Raw genomic sequence first — 14,047 nt, forward strand, 5'->3', positions numbered from 1 at the left:
TTTCTTGTTGCTCAAGTGTGTGCAGGTCAGGACCCCTGAGATGGTTGTAGAGTACAAGGCTACCACCATAGAGTTTCCCACATATAACATGGCACAGAGGATCAGGCACAACACTCCACAGGCACCTGCTCAGCCCAGTCATCGTCTAGATGTTCTAGAGTCAGCAGCTCAGCAGGATGAGATCATTAGAGGTATAGCCGCTACAGAGGAGGAGCAGCTTGAGGCACAGCAAGGGATGACCGAGTCCAGTGATAGTTTGGATGATGACTATCTGCCGATTCCTCAGATGCCTCCACGCAGACATGATGCAAAGGCTGGCAGTTCTAGCTCAGCTCCACCAGCACCGCAGACGGACCCCGCACTGATTGCTATTCTTGAGCGGATGCAGCAGGATCAGGCACGACAGGCATAGAAGACCGCTGCCAACTTCGCACAGTTCTAGGCTCGTCAGGACGAGTTCCAGAGGCAGCAGCAGCTTCTCTAGCAGTAGCAGCAGTAGATGCATCACTAGCAGTTACTCATGCAGTAGCAACTTATGGGATTTATGTAGCATGTAGTGATAGCACTTGGGGCCCCACTGCCACAGCCTTTGCCCCAGCTTGCTTAGCCTGCCACCACTTCGATGACTCTAGCAGTACAGCCCAGTGGGCTTTAGAGTCAGGGACAGCCTCCAGCTCAGTTTGCTTCACCTATAGTTTAGGTGTCCTAGTGGTTGTCCTCACCGGTGGTTGCCCCGTAGTTCACTCCATATCACATGGGCTTCTCACCAGAGCAGTCACCCTCGCTATTTGTGCCTGACACGTCAGTCTCCAGGAGTCTTGGAGCCTCCTTCAGCGAGTTGACCGGCATGCCTACACCGCCTCATATGCATACCATCGGTCCTTCTACAGCATCCCTAGTTGCAGTGACTACTCAGAGGCTCCCCTCGTCTGTTGCCTCGTCAGATCCTACGACAGACGTCCTAGCAGCATCACAGGCAGCACCTGCCTCAGCTCAGACCTAGACCACTTTAGCAACACTTCCTGCTACAGAGGGTTAGTCTATTCAGAGTTTAGGGTCAGATGATGATGGTGCCCAGTTCCAGCTTGCTCCACGTACTTCAGCGCCTGACTCATCCGCTGTAGCCCCGCTGACCGACCCTTAGGTTTTGGTGTTTGACGCCAAAGGGGGAGAGGGTTCGAGTATGTAGACTCAGGGGGAGCTAGTTATCTAGTATTAGCTTATTATATACATTTGGAGTTTTATCGGTGTGATACACTATTACTATTATGCATTCGTGTGTTACTTTCATGCATACTATTATATCTATGTGATAGTGCTATCTACGTGATTGTGATATATGACATGTGTGCTCGCTACTTTTACTCCGATGCAAATGAGCTTTGTTACTCGTACTCATGCTTAATTCATATCATTTGAGTACATTGTGTTGGCTTGGGTCATATAAGCTTGACTAACACTTTTGTTTTTATCGACAAAAGCTTATATGAACCAAGCCCGTCAAAAACCTCACTCTTTCACATACTTGAGGTGGTATTGTCATTAATCACCAAAAAGGGGGAGATTGAAAGCATCTAGGCCCCTAGTTGGGTTTTGGTGATTAATGACAATACAAGATTACTATGACTAACGTGTGTTTTGCAGAGGCAATTAAGTTAGGTCATGGTAATGGAGATCGATTGGGCAATCAAGGTTGTCATGCCCCTACGATGGAAATCATTTCAGTTTTCAAAGGATGGACGACAAGGTTAAGGATGACTAGTTCTAAGTGTCGATTGGAGTTGGAGTGACACTTAGAGTAGTTTAGGACTTTGTTTTTCCTTTGGCCATACTATTAAGGGGGGTATGAATGGGTAGCTGGACCTAGGTGAGTCTAGTGAGTTAGGTATGGTGCACACTTGTTAAAACTAGCTCTAGGTAGCTCCTATGAATGCCTAAGATCCTTTGGAGCAAACTTCATTCACATATGATCGAGAGTTGGAAGTGAATAGAGGGTCAAATGCTGACCAGACGCTAGCCCCGGTGCGACCAGACGCTAGCCGCAGGGTCCGATCAGTTCATTTGATCAGCAGTCTGCATTCGGTGCGACCGGACGCTGGAGAAGTCAAGTGACCGAACGCTAAAAGGCAGCGTCCGGTCGACTCTAGTAAGGTTCTAGAGAAGGGAATCTGCGACCGGACGCGTCCGGTCAGTACTGACCGGACCCTAAGGGTTCAGCGTCCGGTCGAGTCCAGTAAGGTTCCAGTAAGGGTTTAATACGACTAGACGCGTCTGGTCAGTGGTGACCGGACCCTGCCAGCGTTCGATCAACACATTTTTACTGGTTCACGGGTTGAACTGACCGGAGCGTCCGGTCAATATGACCGGAGCGTCCGGTCACCCCGCAGAAGCTCATAACGGTTCGTTTTTTAGGCTGCCTTATAAATAGAAGCTCCACTCGTGTGTGGAGTTACTTTTGCTCATTCCAACAGCTGAGAAACACGTTTGTGAGTGCCAAGAAGAGCAAGGTCCTAGTGAGGTGATTGAGATTTAAGAATCCAAGAGAGTAGCCTCATTAGTGAATCAAGAGTAGCCAAGTGTGCATCCATCTTCTCATTAGGCTTCGCGTGGTCAAGTGAGAGTTTGTGCTTGTTACTCTTGGTGATCGCCATCACCTAGACGGCTTGGTGGTGATTGGGAGCTTGGTGATCACCCGACGGAGCTTGTGGGTGACCCAACTCAAGTTGTGAGCGGCTTTGGGTGATTCGCCACGACGGAGTGTCGAAGAATCAACCCGTAGAGAGCACTTGATCCTTGCGCGGATCAAGGGGGACCTACACCCTTGCGCGGGTGCTCCAACGAGGACTAGTGGGGAGTGGCGACTCTCCAATACCTCGGCAAAACATCACCGTGTTCCTCTCTCTCTTTACTTTGAGCATTTACTTTGAGTATTTACTTTGAGCAATTCAATACTTGTCTTTACATTCATAGAATTGTCATGCTAGAGTAAGTTTGGAACATAGGTTGCAAGTCCTTTATGCGTTAGTTTGATAGAAACACTTTTCTAGGCACAAGGGGTTAATTGGGCTATCCGTAGGATTGGATTATTGCAAGAAAATTTAGAATTAGCCTAATTCACCCCCCTCCTCTTGGGCATCTTGATCCTTTCACGTCCAAGTTATCACCATCATCTGCATCCCCCTCACGTGCTTCGCCATCATTGCTGGCACCACCAGCATCATCACCACCTTGTTCATTGCCAAAGCCACCACCTTGTTGATTGCCAAAGCCACCACCTTGTTGATTGCCATAGTCACGATCCATTTGTTGCTCAAGATCGTCTGTGAATCGGGACAAGTATGCTTCGGTTTTAGCTTCATCAGCTAGATCATCGTCGCTATCATCAACAACCACTGTTTCACCATGATGAATCCACACTGTGTAGTTTGGAACAAATCATCTCCTAATCAGATGTTCTTTGATGGTACTCACATCTCGAAATGCAATAAGGTTCTTGCAATCTTTGTAGGGACAAATAATCGTGTCACTATTCTCTTTCAACGTCGCTGCATGCTTCTCTGTGGCTTTGATGAATTTGTCCACCTCATCACGGAAAAGGGCATCGTGTCTTAACGAACCATACATCCAAGAGTTCCTGTAGTCCATCTTATAGAAACAAAACAACCAAAGAAAGAATATTACTCGAGAATAATTGTATATACCTGAGACACGCACCATGGTAGTAGAGGATAGTTAATTAATTGACTATTAATGCATAAATATTTTAAAATATAAATTAATTGGTTCAAATAAACAATTTCAAAGAAAACAATTAGCAACATTTAATATTTCATCCACTACCTTTCATGCAAACTCCATTCCAATTTCATGGTAGAAGATAATTAATTAATGGCCTATTTATCCATAACTAATTAAAAACACACATTATAGAAAAGAATCAAAATAAATATTAAATGATAATTAGTAGCCATGGTAGAGGATATTTTACACATTAGCAACAATTAAAATCTTACACATTCACCTACATGCAAACCCTAGTCACATAAAGAAAAATTTGAAAAAGAAAAAAAAAACAAAATCCTAGATCTAGATCTAGATATAGGGTTTCATGACACATGCACCAAACTTCACTAATACTACACTAAAATCAACAAAGATGTACTAACAAAGGGTGCAATCTTACTTTCCTACCTAATTTACCCTAGTATAGTGAAAATTAGGGTCCAATTTCACTCATAACTAGCTCAAGCTCCATGGAAGAGAGAAAACCAAAAATCAAATTACTCACTAACTAACGAATTAAACTTCAAATAAAGAGTTGGAGAAGCATTTCCTTATATTTTAGAGCCTCTCCACCAAAGGATTTGAGATCAAAACCTCCCCCCTTAGTAGAGTAATTTTTAGAAGGAGCCTAAGGCCTCCCAACCTTTTTTGTGTAGAAGAGTGTGTCCTGAGGTGGAAGAAGGGGGTGGCTGCTATTTATTCGTGCGCCATCAGTAGGGGCGGCTGGTGATTCAGCCGCCCCTACAGTCGAACAGCAGGGGCGGCTGGTGGCAGCCGCCCCTACAAATGGGCACTATAGGGGCGGTTGGTGATTGAGCCGCCCCTACAGATCAGCCCCAACTGTAGGGGTGGCTCAGGTTACCAGCCGCCCCTACAGTGTCATCTGTAGGGGTGGCTGGGCTGCTGGGGCCTGAGGACGCCCACTATAGGGGCGTCCCCAACCCTAGCCGCCCCTACAGTAAAAATGTCTCCGTTCCTAGTGTGAGAATCTAGCGTAGTGATTGGCACCTGGAGAAAAAGAAAATAGCCTTTTTGATTTATTGCAGAGCAGCCATAGTCGAAACCAGACGATACCAATAAACGCGTGACCACTATTTTTCATAAAACCTAAAAATACAACAAACCCATATGTCTACATCAATTACATCCTGCAAAAAAGGTAATACTCTTTTCAACAACATTGTGACAAGTGTACATATTGATGCCCTACTTCCCTACTTTTGGGCTGAAACACTAACATGCCAATCATGCACTTAGATGGTCCAATCAATTGATAAATCCAGCTCCAAGTGCAATATTCCACCATTTCCAACAAGTGAGTGGAATCAGTATATAGTACTATGATGCAAGAAGATGACTAGAGACACCAAACCACTGGACTGAAGGACCACAGTTACCAATTGAATACATTGTTCAGCGGACTGAATAGAGCACTCAAGAAAACGTAAGCAAAGCATAATTTTTTTCTTGCTATGTTTTAAGGATGTAACAGCACTAAGTGTTTTTCACATCAACTCATGAGTAAAGCAAGTACAAGTAGGATAACTAAGAAATCCCTATAGGCACTGAGAATTTGATAATCTATGAAATCACCATAAGCCTTTCAATACAAGAACGCTATGGTCATTGAGAATTTGATATACTACACCATATGCAACACCAATCAGTTAAATGATATGTCAAATATGTTTATAACTAAAACAACCAGGAGATCAAAAACCTTATTCATGAAACCTTTCTGACATCACTAAATCTCATGGCCTCATTCATTAGATCGCCACATGTCAATTTAAAATCCAAAGTGATTTTTGGGAGAATGTTCCATAATGCTTCCACATCTGGCATTGCTCTATGAGACGGGCCTTCCGAACTGATGCCATAGCGTTTTTCCAGTGCCTCCAAGTTCACAAGATTTTTCTTTCCTGCAATAGAACAGAAAATCCACTTAGAACTAGATCTACTCGTGCTTCAGATATACCATAATAGGCAAACAACACAAAATTTGCAATCAAACTGAGAACTGCAAAATGATATATAGCACAAGAACCATTCAAATACTAGCACAAATATGATTAATTGAATTATGATACTGAATTCATACACATCGCAACAGAAACACTTTCTATCTACTACTATGCATGAATAGAAAGAGGTTGCGGTCTTAAAAAGTCCCAGATAGCGCCCCAGAAAGAGCTGTTAGGATTGTCTTAGCAAGGTGCAAGCAAACATTATATGATGAGAGGAACCCAGATGTACGATGGCATACCATCTATTTTCTTCCACTTTCTCGCTAAACAAAGATTGTCGACAAATAGCCAATCTGAAGGAACCTGGGCTGAACAACGGTCAAACTCATGGTTAAGGAAAGGGACATCAAAACCTTTTGCATTATGAGCAATCCACATAAATGGCTTGCTAGGAGCTTGGCGACTTCGAACATATGCTAGTAGTATTGGAAGAACATCACTGAACCTATGGTAACCAAATTAAGATAGCATATATGGGTAAGTGGAATGTTGAGCTAAGTGTTAACAAAAAGAACACACACTCAATAAATTTTTCGTTACAAAGGCTTAAAACCTTCTCTTGCACAGAAAGTTAGCAAATACTTGCTTATAATAAAACCTTTAGTAGCATGGATATTTGCCAAAGGGGGAAAATTGAATGATCAAATTCAATTTCTCACATAAATGATTACATATTATGGGTTGTGTTGACAGAGTCATGTTCAGGAATGAAAAAATTTAGGACTGAGGAGTATATCCCACAAGGCTAATGTGAGGTGATGTCATAACAGTTGTATTCGGTGCACAAGACCTTTAGTAGCATGGATTCTTATGAGCTAACTAAATGTCACTTAGATTTCAGAAAAAAGGTTTAACAACAATATCTCAAGGGAAACCAGTGAGAGGATGAATTCTTTAAAAAAACAACCATGCATTTGCAACAAATCTAAAACATGACACCACCGTGCACACGAAGGGGCAACCAAGGACGCAAGCCGCATAATAAATCAACAATTGAAAACTGTCTCTAGGTGATTAGAACAATTTGCATTAGTTACAAACAACAGGATACATTTTGTTTAGTACTTACTCAATTTATTTCAAGTTATCATGCATTCAACGTGCTGGGTAGTTATGCTATCAAGTACAAGTAGAGCATGGTGAATTTTACCTAATAATAATGCTGAAAGGATAATACATCCTATAAACTCAAGCACACCAAAATTGCATAAATCTCACTGAAAAAAAATAATAGTTGATAAATTTCTTGCTAGTTAACTAGTTTCCAAAACGAACCGCAATGGCAACAGCCCTTTGCGGTTTCACAATGACCTGACCTGAGTGGGTTTTACAGTTCCCGAGAATAACACTGTATTAATGTTCACTAGGCATTTTACGTTTTATTTTCAGTACCACAGTGTTTATAGACACATTTATAAACTAATGTGAATTCATGTGACCGAGAGATGAAGAATAGCATACATGTACAGAAGAGAAACACACCTTGGGACATCAGGCCTGTAGACCAATTTTGTGGTAATGTTATTGAGCTTGGAAGCGTATTTGGGGACATCCCGTTCAGGATTAATGAGAGTCTGAAATGTGCAATCCTTTCCTCCAGAAAGGTCACTAAGTGCAAACTCAACAATTCTATTATTTACATGGAAAAAACCAGTAGTCTCAACATCAAAGACAAGTAAAGTTGCAGGTTGATCATGTCGGAACACAATAGCCTAGGTCAGTTTTGTGCCAACTAACTGCCCTTGTAAGATTCGTAGCAAAATGTCGTTTCTCATAGCTTTTAGGTTGAAGCAATTTCCCAGATGAAAATCCAGCATGTTGCTTGAGAAACCTAACAGGACAGCTAGTCCGTATGTTGTTCCTCAGCAGATTGAAGCGAAGAACTAGTGACGACATTTTGTGCAAGATGTGTACTTGGAATCAAGGCACAGACCAATTATTCTTTGACTTAGATGAACCACGTCTCACACCTGGACAAGTATATAAATCCATCAAACATAGTGAAACTATCATATAAATCAGAGTTCAGAAAAATGATTAGACTTGGTTTAAAATTTATCCACATTCTTTTTGCAGTGAAAGTAAAAGTAACAATACTCTGAATCTATGATGATCCGAGGTTATAGGTTTAGATTGAATCAATTGGTAACATCAAGATATTAATAACACAATTAAGAAAATCATTTTTTGATGATCAAATGAAAAGTATTTCCAAACATCGAGAATCACATGATTGAATGCATAACAATGACAATGCTTTACCCCATCATTAGCCAGACTACGAGAAATCAAAAAACAAAACTCAGCCCACCAAACCTAAAGTACTGAGTACCAGTACCACAACAAAATTATACAGGAAATGCAACTCACACATACAAGCCTGCATCATCTATTTCAGCGCTCATCTCTTACAATGTGATCAGGTTGGGTATAAGGTTTAGCAATAAAACCCAGCATCGTCTCTCAGTTACCCTTGAGAACCCACAGCCCCACCATTCACGATCCTTTCTCTTGGAAACGCAAAACCTTGCGCCCAAAATACAAAGCAACTCTTGCAGAATCCTCCAAATCCCCCCTCGAAAAGCTCAGACCTTTTCCCCCAAATCATCTGGCCATAGCTCGCTCGCCCGCTGGCTCTTGTACTGATTCTGAAATGCCCCCATCCCGTCCTTAACCTAATTCACCACGCAGGGCACCACGCGTGCAGTAGCAAAAGGAAGCGGGGCGCTTGGGGCGAGTACGAACACTAGCACGCGCGCGAGTGCACCACTAAAAAAACGAAGTCACGCCCACCACTCAGACTCCCAGAGAGACGGAGGGGGAGGCAGAGGATGCGCTTACCAGGTACGAGACGCCCATCGCAAGCCCGCGCCCCTTTCTCCGTAGTCGTCGCCGCCACCGCCGGCTGCGAAAGGGTTTGGATTGATGAGGGTTTAAGCCAGGCGGTGGAGTGGCAATGGCAACCGTAGGGAGAAAATTGTAATTATAGGACACCAAACAATGCGCTTCGCAATTATAGAACTCCAATCGTCGACTTCGTTAAAATGACCCTTGAAACATTGGTTTATTATTTTAATTGATATTTAACGTATTTCTTCATTTTATTAATCAAAATACATGTATTTTCTGTGACCCTTGTGCACTACTCGGATACTCCTAACTCGCTTCCTCAGCTCCATCCCTCGCCGCACCGGCGCTTTGCTGCCGTCGTCTGCTCCTTCCATGGAGCCAGCTGCTGCGGCCGACCAGGGCCGTGGCGGGCATTGACCTCAACACCGTGGAGGAGGAGGATGAGGCGGAGGCGCTGCCTGTGGCCGCCAGGGCCGGTGGCACCGTGTGCTTGGAGCTGTGGCACGCGTGCGCGGGACCCGTCGCGCCGCTGCGGCGCAAGGGCAGGGCCGTCTTGTACCTGCCGCAGGGCCACCTCGAGCACATCGGCGGCGACGCGGAGAGGCAGGCGCGGGCGCGGGTTTGGGAGGACGAGGACGCTGGGGCGATTAGTGAGTCCCCGACATCCCATCGATGCTGACTTCCGCTTTCCCTTCGTCCTCCCTCCGCTTTCCGTCAGTTTTTTTCTTTTTTTCTTTAACATGTTTCTTTTCTTTTGTGCGAGCAGACTTTAGGCCGCACGCTGCTAGCCTCCTATCTCCTCAGGGCTCAGTCTTCTCCGCTTTTTTTCCCCTCTCCTTCTGGACGCACCTGGAAAAATTGATCCATTTCTTGGCAGCTGCGCCAGTCCACTATTGATATCCCGGCGACCCAAAGCCCCCATCCCACTCCCAGCAGCCTAAGGGGATTTTTGCTTCGTGTTCTGCTCCTGCTGTAGGCGTTGATTCGGGTGATGAGAGATGGCCTTCTTGGCGTGCTTGTGCCGATGTCCTCAGGACGAGGACGACGACAAGGAGGGGGAGCAGTTCAGAATCAATCACCAAGTCGCCTCAGGTGATGGGCGATACTCATGGCTCAAATTTTTTTCTTGCGCTCATGTTTCCTGCTTTTGTCTTCGTTGTAGTATATACTGCGTCTGGCGCCTAGAAAATACTCGTTTCTCTCGGTGCTTTTATTCTGGTACTAACTTGTTCGTAGTATGTTTACTTCTTCGTGGTATGTGAGGGTGAGGCCCTGGTACTCCGGTACCATGCTTCCTGTGAAGCTGAACGTGTTCTTGCTGACAGAGGGGCGTTTGATTCTGAGGAAGAAAATAAGATCAAGTCTACTGATTCGTGAACTTGATAGCTGCAGCGTGACCAATTTTTAGTTGTTTATTTACGGGAGTATTGTACTCATACTCAGCCATCAAGAACCTTTTAATTCTGAAAATAAATATCTCGAAGCTAATCTACGTGGTCAGTAAAATCAACTGATACTTCAATAAAAGATCAGGCAACTTGCGAACAAATGAGCTCATCTCATAAAACCATGATTGTAGCATAAACAAGTTCATCTCAGAAGACCATAATTTAGTTTCAAACGAGATCCAAGTCATATGAAATAAAGCATGAGTTTACATCTCATCACAAGTAAAATAATTCATCAAATGTGTAGCTTTCTCTTTGGAGTCATCTTTTTTGGTGTTGCCGCGGTAGGCATCCTCACGAGACTAGTGGTGTCGGTTTGTGAAGATGTGCCCTCTCCTAATAACATCGCAAGCTTGCTGCACATAAAATACGATGCGACAATTAGATGTATGGAAAGATTTAATGTACGATAAATGTGTTAATTTTCCTTACCTTCTAGTGACCCTTCCTAGCTACCCACTTCAGATTTGGAGTTATACTTATCTGCCTCATGCTAGACACACATGTATGTTTATCGACTAAGACGGTTACCTGCAAAATAAAAAATCAATGAGATTCATATTAATTTACATGAAAAGTAGAATTAATGAAAGGAAAAAGAAATTTATTCACCTCCACAGTGCCTTGGCCTTTATGTTTGGTGCCATTTATCCTCCAAGGGTAAGGGCAATCTTCATCACCAGATTTGCAATAAGCCCTATATCTCGTCTTACATGACTTCTCTGTTCCTAAATCAAACTCCTTATTGATGGCAAATTGCCGCACTGCCATCTTAAACTCCTCCATTGTTGGGTACACTGTTCCTCAATCCATGGACGGGTTGTTCTTATCATATGAAATGACCATTTCACCTGGTATGGCGTCACTAGTAGGAATGGCAGCACCATCATTATCTTGCCCAAGCTCATTATCATGCCCCTGTTCATCCATTCGGCAATCAAAGCCCTGTGCAGGTATATTTGTTGTGTCCTCTATCAAGCCTAAAAGCTCACAAATCTGATTCTCACTCATAAGTGTAATACGACCTTCGTCATCATGTGTCTCCACTATATGTATGCTATCCCAATCAAATATTTCCATATTTTCCACATAATCTACTTGGGACCTAAACAAGTGATATGGAGTTTAAATATTGTCTACTACATGTTTCAGACATTTCTTCTTATAATGAAATGATATGCTGCTCTCCTGCATATTCTAGAAAAGCTTTCTACGTAAAAGCAGACAACTCATCAAGAATTTGTTCTCTCCAACGTCGGTTGCTTGTTAACTGTTTTGGTGGGAAGTGGTTCTCATTTATCTTTATTTGGATGTCTGAACAATTGCAGTATCTCAATATTTATCTTACTCGAGTTCATGGTTTAAGACGGAGGATTTCTGATGGGTTCGATTTTCAACTGATTAGGCAGACATTAACGATACCTTATTTCTATCACCTCATCATTTACATATTTTCTTAATTCTTACTATAATTAATAATGTGATTTAATATCAGGATGCTGCAGAATTCCTCTCATCTCAACTGGATACCAAGGAGTTACTGCGCTTATATGCTTATTGGGCAAAACTAGAGCGTAGTCTTGACAAAGATCTTTCTGCAGCTCATGGATGATTATGACCTTGCTGTAAAGAAGGTATTCTTCTGTTTCGCTTGTTCACTTGGCTTTTCTGGTTGCAAACTGGATTTTTTTCTTGCGAACATAAAGTTAAACTGGCTTGGTGTGCCCTGCATGGTCCTTCAGCATGTGAGTGATTGTTTCTTCAGTTTGTCATCTACACATGAATCACTTATTTTGGTGCATTTGATAAAAAGGAGCAATACATAAGATCTGGCGTACCAATTATTGATTAATAACCATGGAACATAATTTTCTGAAGATTCCTGGTTCCTTCTGCATAAAGTTTGATTAGTCATGAAAACTTTGACATCATTGAGATTTTCATGTGATTAAATCCTATGTGCAATCATCAGCTGTTGGCCCCTTGGGTTTGTTATTGAATCTTTGCAAGGATTAAAGTTCTAGCCATGATAAGTTGATATCTATTCAACTGTTTAAAGTGTTTCTAACTGAACTGTGTACATTTGATGATAGCATGGGTTATCAACTTATCATGTCAACTATAGTCCGCCTTATTATCCTTCTATTTGACCAGGTTACGCCTCGGCTAAAGGAGCTTATGACGTTTAAGTCTCAAGAGGAGGCTAGCACTGGACATGGCGTCGGGAGAGGCCTCCACTGCCGGTGAAACACCTCCATCAGCCGCCGCGGCCAGCGTAGCCAGGCCTCAGCACGCGCGGCAAGGCCAGAGGCCGCCAGGGCTGCCGCTGCTTGGCCCTCCATGGTGATCGGGCGGCCATCATCATCTTTGGGCAGCGATCCATCCATGGGAGTTGAGGAAGGGAAGGGTACGGCGGCGTCGGGAGGAGGGGAAGGAGGAACGGCGGCGTCGGTGCTTAGGGCGGCGTCGGTCTCGGAGGGAAGGAGGAACGTCGGGTAGATGGATTGGTACGATCGATCAACGATACAAAAGCAGAAGGGCAGAAGGGTCACAAGAGGGCCAAAATACATGTATTTTGATTAACAAAGTGAAGAAATGCGCCAAATGTCATCTAAAATAAGAAGCCAATGTTTCAAGGGTCATTTTAACAAAGTCGACGATTGAAGTCCTATAATTACGAAGCGTATTGTTTGGTGTCCTATAATTGCAATTTTCTCAACCGTTGGCGGGCAACTGGCGATGCCGCGAGGGGAATCGATCGAATGAGAGGGATGAGGTCACAGGAGGATACGCTACTCATTTTGCTATTGTGGATCTATCGGCCAGCGGATAACCGATAGATACTTATTGGCCCCCGTGAGGCCAATAGGATTATCGGCCTGATATATGGCCCACTTTGCCGTACGAGCCAGCCCACTTCGGAGACTTGTCGGCTTCTGGAAGGCCGATATGGAGATGAGCCAGCCCACTTCGGAGACTTGTCGGCTTCTGGAAGGCCGATATGGAGATGTCGGCACTCCAGAAGCCGATAGTAAGAAATAAATGCTACCTTTGCAATTAATCATTAAAAAATATTATTTAAAAAAAATCGTCAGGCGCCGCGTGGTATAGGTATTGCGCCGTGACTTTAATTTCTTCAGTTATCAGCAAAGCTGAACATTTCTTGCACTCGTCTCTTATATTTCCTTCCTGTCCTACGTGAATGCGTGATGCAGCAAACCTTGGCGAGTCACGACTCACGAGGTGTCGTGTTCGCTGCGTGCGCACAAGGCTAGCTACTTGTCTACATCCACTGGCCCTGGCCGTGTCGTACCTGCCGTCGGGGATTGGGATCCCACGCATCATGTAACCTAGGTTCATCCCTTCTGAATAAAATGCGTGCGCTCTGACGACGGGTTCCTCACTGTTACTGATCACTGCAGTAATTTGACACGGGCCTTGTTAAATAATAAATGAGATGATAAGAGGTTAAAGTAATAGCATCATCATCCAATCCGACACCTCCTAGATGTGAAAGGGATATTCGGTAGAACCTTTGCCGGATGCCGGCCACTATTGCATCACACTGTATCGTGTCCGCAAAGTTCAGTGCAGAATCTCTTCTCTCTGTATTCTAGTTTTGCTTCATGTTAGAATAATGTATAGTTGATTCATTTTGGTTTCAGTCCCTCTAAGTTTCAAATCATATGGTTTCCCCAAAGTCTGGTCTGTCCAAAACGGAGAAAAGAACAAGCGGAGCTTTTGTCATGCATGGTTGTTGGATATGAGGAATTGGCCATGGTCAAGTTTGTTAGTCCTTTTCAGTTCAATCACAAAACTGGCTGCTGCTATTCTTCTGGAGAACCTGGCAAGTCCACAGTATCTACATCTAATTAAGCGCTATGCGCAGTTCAGGCTTCTCCTCAACTTTCAGGTTTAGGATCGACCTGGCGTGATTCT

General features: G+C 43.7%; 1 protein-coding gene and 1 long non-coding RNA gene across 2 annotated transcripts; one reads left to right on the top strand and one right to left on the bottom strand.

The window, feature by feature from the left end:
* Positions 1 to 5,508: 5,508 nt before the first annotated feature.
* LOC136492703 (exonuclease DPD1, chloroplastic/mitochondrial-like) lies at positions 5,509 to 7,764 on the bottom strand. Its single transcript, XM_066488703.1, has 4 exons — positions 7,561 to 7,764; positions 7,293 to 7,517; positions 6,050 to 6,255; positions 5,509 to 5,705 (listed from the first exon to the last, which is right to left on the bottom strand). Exons 1-4 carry the CDS (start codon positions 7,704 to 7,706, stop codon positions 5,509 to 5,511), a joined length of 774 nt encoding a protein of 257 aa, XP_066344800.1. The 5' UTR covers positions 7,707 to 7,764.
* Positions 7,765 to 8,964: 1,200 nt separating this feature from the next.
* LOC136493748 (uncharacterized) lies at positions 8,965 to 12,806 on the top strand. Its single transcript, XR_010768428.1, has 4 exons — positions 8,965 to 9,310; positions 9,427 to 9,752; positions 11,604 to 11,742; positions 12,263 to 12,806. It is a non-coding gene; the product is annotated as an uncharacterized lncRNA (long non-coding RNA).
* Positions 12,807 to 14,047: the final 1,241 nt, after the last annotated feature.

This window comes from Miscanthus floridulus, chromosome 11, assembly GCF_019320115.1.
Source record: "Miscanthus floridulus cultivar M001 chromosome 11, ASM1932011v1, whole genome shotgun sequence".
NCBI lineage: Eukaryota > Viridiplantae > Streptophyta > Magnoliopsida > Poales > Poaceae > Miscanthus > Miscanthus floridulus.